At 43.7% G+C, this 19204-nt stretch overlaps 1 protein-coding gene across 1 annotated transcript; it reads left to right on the forward strand.

The window, feature by feature from the left end:
* The first annotated feature begins 11408 nt into the window (after positions 1–11408).
* LOC120509513 (purpurin) lies at positions 11409–18792 on the forward strand. The gene is made up of 5 exons (XM_039724191.1): positions 11409–12698; positions 14138–14274; positions 15573–15685; positions 16744–16956; positions 18123–18792. The coding sequence occupies exons 1-5, from the start codon at positions 12582–12584 to the stop codon at positions 18131–18133; spliced, it is 591 nt and encodes a 196-aa protein (XP_039580125.1). The 5' UTR covers positions 11409–12581; the 3' UTR covers positions 18134–18792.
* The last annotated feature ends 412 nt before the right edge of the window (positions 18793–19204 follow it).

A 19204-nucleotide genomic window follows, 5' to 3' on the forward strand; every position in this document is an offset into this window, starting at 1 on the left:
GCATCCATGTAGGTAGGGATCTGGAGAGCTTCTGTTGGGGGTTGCTGAACTGACGAACTCTGAGGAAATGTGGGAAGCCCTGCAGACAAAAAGGAAAACAAACACCGACCAAAATGCAAGCAATCTGGGAAGGTAGAAATATTTTCCTCATTACTATCAGTGGAGAAAGGGGGAGAATTATGGCTGTGAGGAACAGGAGTTGTTTCACATCAATGAAGCCACAACACTGCAAACAGCAGGTTTGGGTCAGTGTGATGCTGGGAGGCAAAGTGCTACTTCAGAAGAATTAAACAATGCACAGGAGATTTCATTACTGGAGAACAAGGGTGAATCCCATCTACTCCATTGCTGGAAAATAAGCAATCCTGCTCAAGGAGGAAGGGTCTAAGGGCCCAGGCTGCCTGTGTCTACATTGTCACTTCTCCCAGGAGTGGTTCAATCCAGCCTGGGAGGAACAAGGCTTGTTGTGGTAATTCTCAGTCAGGATATTAAAATATAATTATTGCTCAAGAAGGCTTGGGGGAGGTGATGTGTGCCACACTGCGTTCCACTCCGATGTTCTAGCAGGAGAACCAAGAGCTGGCATGGTGGGGGCTGATCCGGGCCTCCAGAATGGGGTGCATGAAGCCTTTTTGTGAGCAAAAGGGTTTGGTGGCAACAGCGAATTTTAGTAGGGACGGCAGCACTTCAGGTTGCAGGCTGCTCAGCAAGGTTTCACGTGTTGCAGCAGTTTTCTGTGTACAAAGGGTGGCAGAAAGAGCAAGAGGCAATTTTCTTTGATTTTGACTGGACACAACAGAAGAACTAGCAGAGAAATGAAGGAGGAAGACAGTTCCAGTGAATGAGACAGTGAAATGAAAGTTTCAAACTGGATAAAACAGGCCATTTTGTAAATTATATGTTCCTGTCAATTTAAACAAGCAAAAAAACAGGCAGAAAATGTTTAAGTGTGGTGAAATTATTGAAGATGTGTATAAAAATACCATGAACAAGTAAAAATAGAAAGTCAGAGAACTCAAGATTAGGCATGAGGTTAAATTAGGAACATGAAAAGCAATGAATATTTTTGTTTTATCATATAGGGAAGAACAAGAATATCAAGAAAAGTACTGAAGAAATGGAGTTTTTAGAGAGTTGTGTAAAGTAACCTCTAAATTCTTAATTGCTTTTTTTGGCAACTAATGGAGGATCTTCAGAGGTTTTGAAAGTCTGGGAAAAGGTAGATGCAATGATGCTTTCAGCAAAATAGGAAAAAATAAAGAACTGGAGACTTCTACAATAGATAGTTTTGAAAGTTTGGTTTCTAAGAAAATACAGAAACAAACCTGTTTATCTACATAACTAAAGGAGACAAATAACAGCCAATGTGACTTTGTAAAGAGCAAACTGTGTCATACAGCATAGTTTCCTCTGTGGCAGAGCCAGAAGTGTCTGGCCAGAAGGAAAGTAATTGTTGTCATGACTCTTCACTGATGAGAAAATAACACAATAGATATTTTGTGTCTTACAGTGAGGACTTAGATGAGATCGTGAGAAACTGGGTGGCAAATGTATTTGAAAGATGAATAGTTTGTCTTAGTAGCTCACTAATAAAATGTATAATTTCTTGAATAGGATTCTCTGTGTAGGCTTCAACAGATGTAGAACATGGCAGTGTTTCCACTGATAGGTGTAAAAATATTAAGCCAGTGAGTAAGCCATGGTCAGGTGTCTTCATAGGTGAACATGTCATTTTTACACCTATCCACTGATAGGTGTAAAAATATTAAGCCAGTGAGTAAGCCATGGTCAGGTGTCTGTAAATGTGTTTGAGCACCATCTTAAAACTAAAGACATTTGTGTTCAGGATGAGAGGACTAGAATTCACCAAGGAGGCATGGAAAGTCCTACTTATGTGGAGAGCAGACACCTGGTGAATTCATGGGGATGAGCCACTACCTCAGCTTAATGAAGGCTGCACAATGTGTCAAGACTTCCAGGCAGAAGGAGGTGTACATCCATTAGGATGAGCCCTCTCTTGCATAACAGATTATGCCATGTTGTTCTAAACAGATGTCTCACCTGGAATACACTGGGAAAATGTGACCTTTGAGGAAAGACTGAGGTTTCTCATGTCCATTTTTGAGTCATCTCTTTTCTAACAAAACAGTCCCCAGTTGTATAAAAGGCCATGGATAAGAAAAAAGGAACAGTCAGTTCTCCACAATCATATAGGACAGTAGATTTTAGACCTGCAGAGAAAAACCTTCCAAAACAGTGGGAAGAGATTGCTCCCACCTTAGAAGCAGGGGTTTCATCCTTTTTCCAGGGAAGCATTTCTAGTCAGAAGAGGTGCACGTGAGCCAGCTGGAACTGATATAGACAAACAACTTCTTAAATCTGGAGGGAAACATATTTTTCTATGGGTCCACCATTTCTGCCCATGGCCTCTCAGACCAGTTTTATGTAAGGAAACTTGTTCACCAGTAAAAACTCACTTGCAGTTGTGTCAACCTCCCATATGGGAGTAATTTTATTTATGACTAACACAAGGAAAGCTGGAGGCTGCCTTCTGCCTTTCAATATTTCTCCTCCAGTAGCAATCTGGGCCTTTCCAATACATGGTAAAATACAATCCTTATTTCATCCCACAGTGGCAGAGAGGAAAAAGGTCAAAGTAAAACCAGTTAAGTATCTTTCAAGGGGACTAACACATTTTGGATTCTGGTGTCCCAAAGGAATTAATTTTTCTCTCGCCAGGTCTTTGAAGAAAGTCTGAAGTGAAGTTTAGCTCTTCTTACAGCCCATCGTACTGTTGCCTGACAGTCTTTATGATCCATTGGATCCTCCTTGTGCCAGGTCAAATTTATAGGAGATAAAGTCTGCTGGGAGCTCATAGCCACTTCTCAGAAATTATTAGAAGTCCAGGAATCATAGGAATGATCAAATGTCCAGGAATGATATGAAGTGGATGTCACAGGACAGAGCTATGCAGTAAGAGGATGTACATGCCCTATGTCTGAACAGAATGTCCTTTGGGCTTGGTAGCATGTGGCATTTTCCTGACAAAAAAAAAAAAAAGGGTTTTGTGGATGCACTAAGGGTCATAAAAATTGTTGTATGTTCTATCTGGCTGGGATTTGGGAGCTGAAAAATTGCAAAAGCATGAACCATTCATATTGAATCAAAATTGGCACTCTTTTGGATCCAAACCTTCCAGATAGTCATACTTAATTTGGTATGAAAGTTAATGTTCAGTTCAAGATAAGTGCTTTTGTTTCAAAGCATTCATAAGAAAACCAGTGTCCAACAGTGATACTTCAGGCTCCAAATATGAAAGATCCAAGTTCAGTTCCTGCTTCTGCACTCAGGGTTTGAAATTTAGCAAGAAAATGTCCTCTTAACAAGGAGGAAGAATGAAGTAGGACCTTTCTGCTGTTCATAGCTGCAGAAGTGGAGAAACTCAGACACTGCTTCTGGAGGCAAGCCAGGGCTGTGTAATTGCCATGCAGTTGAAACCATGCAGGAATGGCAGGTGGAAATATAAATGACCTTTGCAAATGGAGCCAGTAGGCCCAGAGCAACCCTTTGGTGGGCTGATGTACTCAGAACTAAAAGCATGATGCAAAGAGGCATAAGTGTTCCCTAGGCTTTCAGGGATATTCAAGCTACACCATGACAGCCATTGCTGGCATAACAATGATAACTGAGGTAGATACAGTCTAAGCTTGCAATAGGATAATGTTCTTTGAATGGCCTTAGGCAGACAATGGAGGATTTTGGAGGAGGATGAGGCTGCTATTTTAGGAAATTTGCACTAGACTGTCACACAGCATAATAACATCTGAACACGTGTGGTGGCACAGGCTTGTTTCCAATAGCTTTAAACACAAATTGCAGAATTGGCATAAGACCCCTGCTATGTCACATGTTGGTAGATGTCATTGAAACAGTGTTCCAATTAGAAACCTCAAATATTTAAGCTGTCCAAAAGGCTGGGCTGACAGATGGGAAAACAAGGTGGAGTTTCTGGGACTAAAATTCCTCCCATCCCAACAACTCATATGACAGTCTCTCCCTAGTCCTAGCATGAAGCTACTGAAAATTTGTGACGTAAAATCTTCTGGCTGATGTGGTGCAAAACATTATGCCCAGGAAAACCAGTAATGTCCGGGCCATTATGGGACTGTGTCCAAAGCAGTGGGGGCAAACAATGCCTGGAAAGCAAAAAGAGGGTTGGGATGTGCTGAGGGTGTTCAGGCTGCTAAGAGCTTTGTGTTCCTTCTACATGGGAACATTGTTTTTCCCCCTAAACATCCCTGTGGGGATGGGAGCTGCAAGTGTCTAATCTAATTTGATTAGACATTATCCTTACAGGGTGCTGTATTGACAGCTATACTCAAACCTTTCTGACCCACTCATCTGTTGGCATAACGAGATTGCAGCTTATCTGATTTACCACGTAATATTCTCATGCCACCTGCTTCTATACAAGAATAAGCTTTCCTGCCTGCAGCCATGGGAGCCCAGTGAGGATCAGAGCCATGTCCCTCGCCCCTCCTGGGCCAGGGTCTTCTTCTGGCCCCCTCCTTCAGCCGCACATGGATTGTCACTTGTCACATGGAAGGTTGGCATGCCAAGCCTCATGGCTCTTGCTCAGCATCCTCCCCCTGTTCTTCCCCTCTGTGGCTCTCCAAGGACCTTTAGTTGCCACCACAGCCCAACCTTGCAACCTGGGATCTCTGCTGGGCCCCAGTCCTGGTCTGCGGTCCCAGCTGGTGCAGCCACCAGTGGGTGGGATACTGCCACAGCTTCCCTGTCTACACATATGGTCAAGCTGGTTGGGGCTGGATGGGGACAAAGTGCACCTGGGCCATGGGGATGGCACCAGGCTGGAGGTGCAGAGACCAGGGCTACCCTTCATCACCAGCTCAGGGGCTGGAGAACCTCCTCCAGCCTGAGCAGGCACTAAGTCCTGCCCCTGGCACTGCTTGGAGCCCAACAGAGGTGCGGGGCTGGCAGCCAAGGGGACACGTGTCAGCTGGGCAGGTGCATGAGAACACCTTGAGATGTATTTGTTGCAGCACAACCTGGATATCTCACAGAAGCACAGCAATCTGACTCACACACAGGAGCAGAGCAGCAGACTCTAGCTCTGCAGAAAATGCAGCTGAGCAGTAGCTGGTTATGTTAGAGCTGTATTTCCTTGCTGGCAGGATAGTTGATAGCTGTGTTGTAGACAGATCATGAAATGTTGGCAATAACGTATAAATCCCTTGGACCTTTGTGTACAGGAGAAAATGTGCTGCTGGCAGTCCAGTTGCAAAGGGGAAGAAGCACTTTGTCGTATGCTTGCATTTTGGCCAGAATGTTGATTCCACCTTGTCACAACAAAGGAACATCAGCCCTCAATTTATTAATGCATTTGGAGAATTATCTTAAAAGTAGCATACAATTTTTTGTATTGCACTGGTAAATTGCAGGAAATAGAGATTTCCATCTGCATGGTTTTGTAGAAGGGACATGAGAGCACACAGGTCAGTTTGGTGTTTGTTGAGTCTGATTGTTACTATTCTGAGAGATATTTATGAGGAAATGTATCTCTGCCATGCCAGAAGACTGGAAATGTACCTGAGCCTGTGAGTCACCACAGGCTGAATGTGCCTTCTTGACTTCCTCCTCCTTCTATATGTTGTAAATATGCACAGATTATCTAATTCTTAATTTGATGGAGAGATGTTTCTGTTAAAAAAATATAACAGTACTGTAAGAGTGGCAATTTCTGCCCTAAGTGTACATGAGTTTATTGTGTTTCAATTGACAGATTGTGTCTAAAGCTCTTAGCACAAATCACTGGACCTTGAATAAGAAGATTACTTCATTCATCAAATGTTCTATAAAGATGAAGCACTGAAATGATCTTTAAACTCTTCTCAAACTAAGCCACATGCACAAAATACTTCCTTCCTAAGTTTTTTCCCAAAATACTCTGGGCATGGAATTAAGGAAAACACAGGACATATAAAATATATGCTCAGATTACCCAGAAGTAAGCTTGCTTATGCAGTCTCATGAAGAAATAATGAAGAAAAGAGAAGACACTCTAAGGAAAGATTTGCAAAAGTTTGCAGAACAAGAGTGCAGCATGACAGATGAGGGAAATGATTTGTGGGAAACAGGGCCACAATGGAGGGAAAAAAACAGACAGCAGGATGGTCAGGAGAAAAGGAAGGAAGCACAAAAAATTACTCTAACTTCAAGACTAATGTAAGAGCAAGTAATGAGGCATTAAAAAGGATGACTCAGTCTATAAAAAGTTGTGGAACCAGAAGGGCAGGAACAAACATAGCCACCATGGGTAAGAAGAAATCAAGCCAAAAAATCACAAGAAGAAGCTGGAAGTGTGTGTAATCTCCGTGCACCTGTCAGAACAGTATAAAGAGGTTTGCAGCACTGGCAGACACAAGGCTGCAGCAAAGAGGAAGCAGGTACTCATATTCCAGTGACCAGCAGCAGGAGTGTTCATACAGGAGTTTCACTGGTCCTCACAGGAGTGGACATAGCTCCCCGTGCTAGGCCTCACAGGATTGCAGGGAGTCCTGCAGAGGTTTTGGTGATGCTGGGCCACACTGTGGCCTGCCTCCTCTTCCTTCTCTCCTTATGGGCAGAGGGATGCTCAGTGTCCAGTGCCTACAGCAGCGGTGGCTGCTGTGACGGTATTTTTAATGGACCTTTCTCTTTGAGGCAACCCTGAAATTTTCAGTTTCCAGCTTGTTGTTCTGTCTGAAGCAGATATAAGCTTGTTCTTCAGTTTGAGTATTCCAGTTGTAAATTTACAGAGATGGTAAAACCGTGGGACTCTGAGATTTGACTGGAACTTCTGGGCTTGTCTGTAAATAAATAATTTTTGTGTGTAGGTGATAAGAAGTGTGACATGGTGAAAACATGTCCTTGGAAGGCTTGGGCTCTCTGAGGTCTTCCAGCTTTAAACATCAGCTGCTTAAAACATAAAACAAACAAACAAATCCTCCGTGAAAATAAGTAATTGTATAATTTTTGGCAGTTTAGAGAACTCTCTTTCCCCATGCTCCATACTCCTATCCATTTCTCCTGCAGAAGAAGCGGATATAGAAATCTGAAGCACAGTTGTATGTAAAAGCCTTCGCTTATACTCTTAGTTCTGTGACTCACTAATCAGCCTTGTGTTCACAGCTATGCTCCCTTTGGAGTGCAGAAAGGTGCTGTGACCTAAACCTTCCCTCCTTGCACCTTCTGCTGCACATGGAAACTGTGTCCTCTAACACCTACTAAGGCCAGGTGCCCAGCCAATGGCTTTTGAGTGCATGCACATACAGATTTCCTTGGCTTTTGTAATTTGTGCTTCTGGTTTTAGCTTTTAAATCCATCATCAGGGCTGGCATGGACATCCTGGCTTACCTATAACTACTCAAGCTCTGTGCCAGCAGTCTCACTTTTGTAAAGCACCTTGACATGCATGCTATGTAAGGAGCTGTATAGATCCCATTGGAGTAATCTGAAGCAATAATCTGGAGGCAGAATTTACTGTCTGAAACATGTGGACACATGGTCTCTTGTTATATCATGCTATAAAACCAGTTAGAGCTATAGATTTATTCCTGCATTTTTCTGTGTTAAATTGTTTCTGTTGCAGAAGCAGAAAAGGAAAGACAATACTACACACATGGTTTATACCTTCAGGGATATTCACATGACTTCTGTGCCTCCTTCTTTTTGGAAGGCATTCTGGGAATAACATCGGGGATTAAATTAACTCTGGTCTGTTACCTCATTTCGAAATGTGGGAGAGGCTAGTGCTGCCTGAAGGAAACAAGCTCCTTCCCCTTGCCTTCCCCTTGCCTTCCCCCAAGAGAAGAATAGGATCATGCTATAGAGGTATATCAGAGATCTTCAAGTGTAAAAACCTTATCTCCAGAGAAATGAGCTCCTTTCCTGTTTGCAGATGCCTGTCTCCTTGTCCATGAGGAAATGGCAGGCTCTCCAGTCTTCTTGGGCTGAAACGGTTGGTCTTTGCCCTCCAGGACCTGGCAGCTTGGCATGAAAAAGGCAAATATTGTATCTTTAAACAAATGTTACAATTCAAATGAATATACCTGCCGATGTCTGGAAATGGATCAGTTCAGCAGTAGTAAATATTAGATAGGTATAGAGATATGTCAACCATATGCCTTGTAGTAAGTACTAGAAAATTACAAACAAGAAGTTCATATTTTTATCTGATGGCCCCAAACAGTCTCTTTTTCATGAGGTTGCCTCACCTGAATCATCTTTTGGTAGAGATTAGCAACAGACCACTTAGGAAGCTGCCATGGCTGGGGAGGAAATCCAGCAGCTCACTGACCAAGCTGCAACCACCATCCGCACAATTGTGCAGAAACCAGCAGATGGCACAAAACTTTAAATTTACTTCTTTGGCCAGCAGATCATTGTGTGTTAAAATCCCACTGGAGGAGAGATTTTAGCCAGCTCCACATTCACCCTGTTCTACCAAGGCAGAAAGATATGGAAGGGTTTGGAAGAGAGGCTGGAACTTAATTTTTCTGGCAAGCTCTTGTCAAGGCTCTGAGAAAACCGTTCCCTCCATGCTGACTGCCCATCATGACAGAGAGTCTGAGGTTTCTTGACTTCTCTTGCTTTGAGCAGCCCCTCTGTTTCACTTAAAAACAGAGTGAAAAGTGTGTGCCTTTTTCTGAGATGTGTTGTGTGCACAGAAGCATGTGAGGCCCTGTTCTGCCAATTGTCAGTCAATACATTCAGAAAAAATTACACTACCATTTTTCAGAAGAGAAAGGTGTATCTCTGTTCCTGTCATTTAAAACTGTGAGGTATTTGAATATTGCCTTCAAAGTCCTAAGGAAGTGATTCATTATGCCTTTTTACCTAGTTATATGACACACCCAAGAATCTTACCCTTGAACCACAGAGCAACAAACTTCAAACAATTTCCTCTTCATCTGTATTGCACCACGCACTTCCTTGGAAAAGATCCACGTTTCTGAGCAGAAGTCACAGAAAATGAAACCCTCTATGTCCGCAGCCTAAATGTGGTGTGCCACTGTGGGGAAGCCTTATTTCTCCTGCATCCTTATTTCTTCTGCCCCAACAAAGGAGTGGAGCAGACTATCACTGCCCTTTCAGCCCTTGGGAAACCTGGGACTGGGATGTGTGTCCTCCAGCAATGCAGGCACTGCTGTGTGACATCCCTGAAAAACAGCCCCGCGTCAGCAGCACGAATCAGACTGAGAGCGGGAGGTTCAAGTGCCCACAAGTCATGGTGCAATAACCACTGCAGAAGCTGTCAGGGGCGACTCAGGATGCACTTGCCTGTAGCTGTTCTCCAGTGCCCTACAATTTGATCACCCACTGGACAGCAGGGAATTCAGTTCCTGTTGCAGGAGCATATTTAGAGCTCTCATCCTGTGGCATCGGCTGCTGAGCTAGCAGCACAATTACTACATCTGAGATAGCAGTGCAATTGCAGCAATTCCCAGACAGTTTACCCAGTGCTTATTCCAATAATAAGGCAAAGGAGGATCTGCTAGGTGCAGGAAATCTGAAACTGCTGGTATTTCAAAAGATAGGGAAGAAGACAAAATTAACCATTTCATCTGCATACTTGTTTAGCTGCATGTCATTAAAACTACTGGTTACTCGTGTGCTGAGTTCAGTACACTGAACAGTCAGGCCATCTCTTCTACTAAAAACCAGCCAGTTTTGGTGAGCAAGTCTGGAGCAGGCTCTTGGGTATCTGCTTGGACAACCAAACACATCTTTGGGCATCTTTGTTTTATAAAATCTGTTTCATGTTACATCAAATTCAACAAACTCAGGAATATGTTTCAATTTCATTCCTCTCTTTTTTTGCCCCTATGCCCAGTACAAATGGCCATAACACTGCAAAAATAAAGGCAAATTTGATTTTGTTTTCTTCTTGCTCTAAACAGCAAATAATGTAGTGACAGATGTTATGCTCACCAACCAAAATCTTGTGCTGTGATTAGCTATTATTAGCATGTGTCTAATCCCCAGGAGATTAAGTGGTTCATCTAAGCATGGTTTCAAGTGTCACCTATGTCTCACATGGATATAAACTAATCTCTTTTGTTGGAAACAGATGAAGTGGTAAGTGTTTGGAAGCCTTCTAATTTACAGAAAACACTGCAGTTTGTTCTCTGTCAAATCCCTGTGTCAGGTTGAAAGAGCGTATTTTATATTCTGTGTCAGTCCCTTTAAAACCTAATTGGCATCTAGCTCTGAAGTTCAGGCAGTTGAAGTTACTTTTTTGTGACTCTTTAAGTGGCCAAGCAGTCCCAGTTACCATAGCTCATTCCTGTGTGGACTTTCCCAGGCTGCCTCTGAAGACACGCAGATGGCATGAACAGGATAGGTTCATGTGTGAAAAGTACCACTGCCTCCCTCCAATGTGGAAATGGAGGCTGCACAAAGGCCAAATCAAAGTTGCCTCTGGCAGCAAGCAAGGACAGCTTTTTCCAGGCAATGGGCAGCCCTAGACAAGCTGCCTGGAAAGCAGCAGAGTTCACACCAGCTACAGGCAAAGTTGTGTGCTTCTGTTCAAGAAGCCCTGGGCAAGAGGCAGTAAGTGACCACTGGAGCAAGCCTGAAACATCCAGAAGGCTTTAGCCTCACTCTGGAAGTCCAGACTGTTGGATCAGAATCAAAATCTTCAGGACTTCCTTGGCTGACTCCATAGGAATTATAGGGTTGTTCCTGGTGGTTATGTCCAGGCTCCCCAGCACTCAGCACACAGTGTGAGGAATAACTGCTAGTACCATCAAATCCTATTTGAATGTCTTAGATCTCCCAAGTGAGCCTGGGAAAAAGAGTTCAGGAGCAACCTTTGCAGTTAGAGAAATTATTTGGGCACTTGAGAATGGCAGGCATGGTTTGCTGCCAAAAGTACTCTTCTAGTGGTCTCTGCCATGAAAGGCTACTAGAAGAAATATTTTGGGAAGGAGACAGTTGTAGTATTTATGAACTGGAAATGTTGACAAAGTTAGCTAGGAAGAATTTACATTAAATTGTTTCATTGCACAGGAGAACTGAGGACTCTTAAGATTCTGATAAGAACATGAAGGCTAAACTGCATTTTTGCACTTTTTTGTCCCCTCCCCCATGTAGGTAATGCATAATGTCTTCCTACTCTTGAAAGGATCACCTTAATTTGATGATGCAGGTATGAGAAAAGATAATTATGTACCTGCTCCATGCAAGTTGCCAAAACACGTGTCTATGCAGATGCGTGTGTATAGCCCAAGTGTTTCTCTAATTAATGCTCTGTGCTTATTCTCCTAACATGTGCTATAGGCAGAAAGACTTCAATGAGACAAAGCACTGGTACAATCAAATCATCAGATTTATTAGCTTTCTGGGCAGCTTTTTCCATTATGTAAAAGCTGTGTTTGTATTAGTGTAGCAGTCAGACCTACCAGTGTGAGGATTACAGTTGGTTTTTACATAATGGATTATCCAAGATTAAGTGTTTTATTCAGGCACACGAGCAAAAATAACCAATTAGTGACTTTGCAGATTCCTTATTTAAAGGGAGCTGGAGGGCAATTGACACAAACCCCTCCTGCTACCTGCAGTTCAAAGACTGAAGCAGAGTAGTCTCAAGGATCTCCAACATCTCTACTCAGCAGGTAGGTCTCTCTTCAGCAGAGGTGGATCAGACTGGAATATCTTGCAGCAGGAAAATGCAGCTTGCATGGCAGCAGCTAGGAACAGCCTAGTGTAGCTGCATGGGTGTTTGGGCTCTAGGTTGGTAGCTCAGCTTGAATGGTGCTGACAAGTGTTAGACAGCTGTTTTATCTTAGCATCAGGACAGGTATTCTGTGTCAAATACTCTGCAAGGATGTATCATGAAGGTGGTCTCTTCCTGAAGTCTGAGAAATATGCTGGGATATGGATGAGGTGGGATACCCAAGGAGAAAAACAGCCATGGGCACCTAGTTGTTGTGCTGAAATGACAGATCAAGCCTCTAGAAAATTAGTATTATTTGTCATGTCATGAAGGAGTGATCAGAAGGCAGCCAATACCAAGGTGCTTTATGCCATTAGAGTAGGCACCTAGGAAAGGCCTGTTTTAGTGAGCAGAACTGGTTGTAAAGAAGACGGCTTTGCTGGCTTGAAAACAAAGTGGACACTCACTGTGAAATAATTAAAAACAACATCTTTACAATATACAGTGCTTTACCAGAGCTTATCAGAACATTTTTCTTCCTGTGAAAACAAAATTCAAAACGTTTCAGTTTTTTACCAATTCTTACTGACCTTATCCATAGTCTGGCTTGATTTATAATAGAAAAATAGAATGAATTGCATTACCACTAATAGCAAGCAAAATACTCCTCAAAAGTAGTTGCCATTGATGTTCAGTTTTGGCTGAATTTAGGCACCATGATGACTCAGTATCAGTGGAAGAGCTGGTTATCTACTTAGTATGCAAAGAAACTAGTCTTAAAATGATGGAAATGCATCTGTAGCACTAGCTACCTCCATCTACTGCATGAAATAACCTCTTATGTTTGCTTTTGTGTTGCAGAATGAAATACACACAGTATGTTTTCCTGGCCTCGGTCTTCTACACTATTGAATATAGCCTAGCTCAGACCTGTGCAGTGGATTCTTTCTCTGTGAAAGACAATTTTGATCCAAAAAGGGTAATTACAGTTACTTCAATAGTACATGTGAAGAAGCTTTACATATAAACTGTTTTTCCAGCTTATGTGCTTTGTTCATCTAAAGAGGTTCTTCACCAAAAAGCTAACTTCTTTCATATTCTGTGTTGCTGATGCTGTTCCTGTAGTTTTCTCAGTACTGCTTAACCTTCTGAACATTACAGTAAAACTGGCCTTGAAAGCCAGGGATGTTACTAGAGCTCATAGTCTGTTAGCTTGGCACAACTTTGAACTTTGAGCAGTTCCGTGAAAGGAACAATTTAGTTCCACATCAGAGAGGAAGCTCAAGCTCAAGCCCTAGGGTACTTGCACCAACCACTAGTCATTCTTGGGAGTCATAGCAAATGGAAATCTTACCTAGTCTGGTATGCTGAACACTGATTCCTGCTTAACACATCATTTGTGCTTCTGAGGAGAAAATGAGGGCTAACCTGCTGTTGGAAAGGTCCAGATTTATTTATGTTAACTAATGGTCAGGAAACACCACAATTCCAGGGGCAGCTGGGAGGTGGCGAGCACTTTGTCTATACAAGACTGGCTTTGCTTTGGAAGAAATAATGTCTGGGGAGAGCTTTGGGAATATCCCAGTTTTAAAAAGTCAAAGCTTTTCTTGGACTCCTGTATTTGGGAGTCATGGCCTTGCAGGCTGAAGCACATAACTTGCCTAACAGATGTCATTAGCTTCACTGCTGAAGAATCAATTTTAACACAGCTAGCTATGCTCTTCTCAGCATTTCTACCGATAATGTTAACTTTTAAGGGTCTTCCTCTCTGTCAGTCACCTCTTAAGATCTTGATTTCATTTTACTAGATACTTCTTATACATTTTCAGGGGCCCATTTTTTGCATGGATGTATCCTTTCCCTTAATCTCACTCAATTTCTCTCTGCCATTACTCTCCCCAAAATACCCTCTCCTTGTTTTGAGCATGTAGTCATCATTTTCTTCTTTGCTGGGTAGGCCCTTTTCCTCATCAGAGATCAACTGTGGTCCGTGGCAGTCAGAAAGATTCTCTCCAGCCAGCTTGCAACAGTCTTTGTACCTGCAATTTGATATTATTGAACTTGGTATGGTATTCCATGGAAGAGAAGGGGCTTGAACAGGAACAGGGAAGAACCCATCTGCTCTCAGAAGATGTGTTAGGATGGGAGATGGTTTTGATGTGGGATCACTGTGACAGGAATGTCTCACTTCACAAGGACTGCACAGAGCAGTGCAGAGCTGCTAGACCCACTTCTTCTGGCACAGAGGCAAGGGTTCAGCAGGCAGCTCTGCAGCATCTGTGTGTTACATTCCCTCCCAAACTCAGACTGGATTTTATCAGGCAGTGGGGAGTTAGAAAGGCACTTTGATCACAAAAGTGTTTTTGTGTTAATCTCGCCATGGTGGCTAATGCAAATATTAATACACTTTCATGACAGTATGCAGGGAAATGGTATGCCCTGGCCAAGAAGGATCCAGAAGGCCTTTTCCTTCAGGACAACATCTCTGCTGAATACACTGTGGAGGAAGACGGCACAATGACAGCGTCCTCCAAAGGCCGAGTGAAGCTTTTTGGGTGAGCTCTCTTGACTTTCAACACTAGCTGCTGTCATGAGGTACTGGATGAGGGGGACATGGATGATGATCTACCCTGAACACACAACATGGCTGGGGAAAAGCCTTCAGCGAAAAGGGAAGCTTAGCTAAAGTATTAGATTAGAAGCTAGAGGTTAGACACCTTTGAGCCCTGAGACTCTTCACAGCCTGGATCAGGTTTGAGTCTGTCACAAAACTACTGCATAAAGTTAACAATTAAGTCAAATCTTGATTGATGGAATGCTTAGATAAATTAATTGCAATCAAGTAAAGGAGTTAATGAAGGCTGTCAAGATGCAAGATTTCTGAGGAAAACCTGTGGTTAACTCTTAGATGTAATTGCAATGCCTGAATGGACAGATGGCAGGAAGCTTAGAGTTTTGCCTGTTGATCATGATTACTACAAGGAATTACAGCATGTAAAGAGATTAAACAGCCTTCTGACTGCAAAAGAGAAAATCTGTGGCTTCCAATATGCTAGCAGTAGCAGGTGGCTATGAACCTTGAACATCTTAACAGTGCAGCACTCCAAGATATTTTGGGAATGGGCAAATGAGGTTTTGCAGGCATGCCATGCTGTGCAAGGGGGAAGATGCCTGAAAGGACTCTTAAGAAAACAAGTGGGGTCTCAAGGCTGCTGTAAATTTTATTTCTGCAAAGGCAGGATAAAAGAAAGCCCAGCCTGAGCAGGGAAGGGAATGAAGACCCTTCCACTATCTCACTAATCCAGGTAATGCTTGACAAACGGTGTTGAAATGTGGATGGCATTCAAAGAAAACAGATACCAAACAGAGAAGGGCATTGGAACAAATGGACACCCACAGGTTTCTCAAAGGCTCTGTGACAGCTTTTCACCAGCTTGGCAGAGGAGCTGTAACTATTACTTTGCGTGTAACTAACATTCCTGTACCCATATTGCCAGGAAGGGATAGACAGGAGAGAGCCAGCTCCCTGCCTCTTCCTGGGGCACAGCTACTGACCCCAAAAGAGCCCAAATGAGATGAGCTCACCCTGCAGACTGCTAGAAACAAGCCAAGAAACAACATTCATTATTGTGCTTGGTGGCTGTCTACTTGTACAGAAATGGGTGGCAAGAAGCTTACTGAACTGCAGGAGGGTCAGGGCACTGCCCCAGCCACAGCACAGCCGTACAGCAGTTGGGGATGAAAGGCCATGCCCATGCCTGAGGCAGTTGTGCCCAAGCCCTGAGTGAAGGACACCTATTTGAAGTTCTCATGCTGCCAGGTTTTAGTTTGAATCTTATGGATCTCGTTGCAGTTTCTGGGTGATCTGTGCTGACATGGCAGCTCAGTACACGGTACCTGACCCAACCACTCCAGCAAAAATGTATATGACCTACCAGGGACTAGCCAGCTACCTCTCCAGTGGTGGTGAGTTAAATTCTCCAGCCCCCTGATGCTTGTCAATTGCTTACAGCTGTCCAGATGTGCGTTTCCACTTATAAGCAGGAAAACCAGTTCAGCTCAGATTGCTCCAAGCTCCCATTAAAACATCCTTTTGGGGGGGCATGCTTTATCCAAACAGTGCATTTTATCTCCACAGAAAGGGCAGCATCCAGAGACTCCCACAGATCCTTCTTATACACTATATATGTTAACAAGGAGGCTTACAGGAATTGTGCCACACACAATGGGTTCTGTACAGCCAATTGTGGTGTTCAACCTAGGGAAGCCATACTTCCTGGGGCTCACTGTGGGCATTGTGGAAGTGCTGAGGTCAGTCACCCCTGTACTCCTCATAGCTAAACAGAGGAACATGCAGACTCACAGCTCCACCCCAGCAACAAGACACATTTCTCCTCAGATAGACACAGCTGGACTCAAAGAAACTGAGATGTTAACTCAAGTGCACCTTTCAGCAACTGCTCACGTAGAACCTTAAACACCCATCAAAGCCCATCCTTTGTGTCCAAGCCTTCCATAGCTGCAGTTCCTCAGCTGTGGAAGTTGGGGAGGACTTCTAAGGTGTAAGAAAGAAGTACATTCCCTTAGTACTGGCAGATGAGCCATACCAAAAAAGAACTAAGTAGAGCAAGACTAGAAAACAGGAGGAATGTTTACTGAGGCTTCCTGTATGGGAAATGTAATCTATACTCTATGTCCTTCCTTCTACCATGCTTGAGGAAGCAACACAAAGAGGTATTTTGTCATTGAAAACCTAGAAAGTCTTAGTCCTCCTAATACTTTTAGCATAAGAAACAAAAGGTGAAAATGCACTGAGCATTGTGGGGAAAATTATTGTCTCAAGATGCCCTGTGTTTGTCCCAGTTCTTCCCCTCATGGCAAGGAGATAAGCTGGATGTATGACATGATTATAGATCCTTTGCAAAGCTATTCCCGCCATATGGAGTTTGCCACCTCCCTGCTGAAGGATCCACCTCTGCTCTGTTGTGCCCGCTGTGACAAGCCTGTGTGTTCTGTTGTTTCAGGGGATAACTACTGGGTGATTGACACTGACTACGATAACTATGCCATCACCTACGCCTGCCGCAGCCTGAAGGAGGACGGCTCCTGTGATGATGGCTACTCCCTGATCTTCTCGCGCAACCCCCGCGGCCTCCCCCCAGCCATCCAGCGCATTGTGCGCCAAAAGCAGGAGGAAATCTGCATGTCTGGCCAGTTCCAGCCTGTGCTCCAGTCAGGTACTTCGGGCTAATTAGCAAACTCACTGAGTTGCACAGTAGGTGATTACATTTGCTGTTAGTGTGACAGCACTACAGCAAAGGCAGCTATTCTTTTTTAGCAACTTTTTCCTCATGTTAGATCTAATAGGAAAAGAGCTACAAAGGGAAACCATACAAGAACAAGAGCCTGCTACCGGCTGGTTCTGCAGCCTTAAGATTGCTACTTACTGGCATCCTGTGTGTTGAAACTGGTACGCTACCAGATGAAGATCAGCCTTGTTACTGCAGTAGACAGACAGGGAGGGACGCAACTTATGTTTCTACACTTGGAAATGCTTGTCTTGGCCACTTGTGTAATAGCATCTTACCTTGGATCCATGCAGTATCCTCCAGGAAAAGATGAAAAGGTGCCTCCAGGAGGGACCACTCTCACACAGTTCCATCATGACTTGTGTCCTGTGTGGTCTGAGTACAGGGATGAGGGGCTCTAAGCAGCATGTCTGACTGTGTCAGCTGGCAGTGGGAGTCAGCAGTTGCTCCACATACATGCAAACAGACCATGTCTAAAGCCCATTTCGGGAACATTTTTCTGGAGGTACATGAATTGATCTTCTAGTTCAAATGCTGCTCATGAAATAGGCAGACACATTTTTAGGGCTCTGCAGAAGGCAGAAATTCTTCTTTGTTGGCAGCTGAGCACTCACACTCTTCACCACCTCACTACCTGGCCTGGAAGTTGAGCCTTTACTAAGCCATGTAACACATGTGTTCTGCACTGTGGGACAAGGAATGGCAGCTAAAACCTCCTGAACAGCACTGTTATCAACCAGCCCTCCACTACTGGCATCAATCAAGGCCATGGGCACGGCGTGGGCATTCCTGCCCCATGCGCCTTTGTACTGCTTCCTGTAGCAGAGGGAAGGCAGCTGGTTTGCAGGGGCATGGCTGGGTCCTCAGGACAGCCGAAAGCCCATGGCTAGCTAGGAAAGGCTGCCTGTGTCTGTGCCAATAGACAGAGAGAAATGCAAACAGCAACTTTTGCACCCTGCATCCTAGTCTTGTACTGTGATTCAAAAGTACCCTAGGAAGGTTGTAGTTATAGCTTCCAGTGCAGACCTAATGGCTGTTAAAGCACTTTGCAAATTTACTTGCACAGACTAAAGTTTACTTTTGTTTCTTTCCAGGGGCCTGCTAAAAGTACGCTTCTGATCCTATCCTTAAGCACAGAAACCAGACCTCTTGGTCTTGAAGTTGCCACTCAACTAATAATGAAAAAAAAATCATAGTATGGAATAGTGTGTTTTACCTGAAAAACACATGAAAATATTGGGGGATCTTTAAACAGTGTGCAATATAATAGTGATATTTGAATTTTCAATGGAATACCTAATGTGGCATTTGTCAATAAATGTTTTTGAAAAAAAGGCACCTCTGAAACTGGTTTTTATTGCCTGTTGTCCGGTCTGTTGGGGAGCAGAAGCACTGAGGATGCTCCCAGCACAGGTGGGGCAGCATCACTGCCCAGCACTGAACAGGGTGGGCAAGGCGCGGATGCTGAGAGGGGCACATCCCCTGACAGGGCTGACTGTCAGACAGCAGCATGGTGACGGTAAGTCTGGGATTCCCCTAGAAAGTCCAGCCAGCAAGGGCAGCAAGGCACAGGACAGTATGCAGGCACATCAGTGAGATGGCTCCAGGACTCAAGAGAATGTCGGAGGCAGGGTTACCTGCCGCAAAATTCCCAAGGGGAGAACCACAAATGCGATAAAACAGATGCTACTTTCAATAACACTGGACAATGCTTTAAATGAGCAGGTGCTTGTCTTTATAATGGCATTAACAGTATTTGCTCCTCTCTGCCTTCATAATCCAGGTTTCAGTATCTGAAAGGTATAAAACTGAAAGGTACAGAATAGAACTGGGTTTAGTGCAAAGAATTTCAAAGACAGAGAAAACCAAAAGAAGAGTACCTGGAAATCTCCATGTAGAAAAAGGGAGTCAGCATTACTGACACATATTTCCCACTGCTTTTAGTAAAATCACATTCACCTTGTCTTTCCTAGTAAAAATACCAGACTAGAAGACCCCAGTATCCTGCTGAACCCTGCAGTTTATCAACTACACAAATTTTTACAAGTTATAATTACCAAGCACAGAGGTAAGACCAAACTGAACAGACCCTACTCCTGAGGGCTCCAAAAGTTGTGTGGAACAAAGCTGATCATGTTGACTGACCTTCAGAGCACTACACTGTTAAACAGCTTCC

Source organism: Passer montanus, unplaced genomic scaffold (genome assembly GCF_014805655.1).
Source record: "Passer montanus isolate IOZ18808 unplaced genomic scaffold, ASM1480565v1 scaffold52, whole genome shotgun sequence".
In the NCBI taxonomy this organism is placed as follows: Eukaryota; Metazoa; Chordata; class Aves; order Passeriformes; family Passeridae; genus Passer; species Passer montanus.

Excerpts from the sequence above, each read along its gene's own strand:
- LOC120509513 (XM_039724191.1), top strand. The coding sequence starts at position 12,582 with ATGAAATACACACAGTATGTTTTCCTGGCCTCGGTCTTCTACACTATT. Across the intron at positions 12,699-14,137 it reads ACAATTTTGATCCAAAAAGG|TATGCAGGGAAATGGTATGC; the intron begins GTAATTACAGTT and ends CTTTCATGACAG. Across the intron at positions 14,275-15,572 it reads GGCCGAGTGAAGCTTTTTGG|TTTCTGGGTGATCTGTGCTG; the intron begins GTGAGCTCTCTT and ends ATCTCGTTGCAG.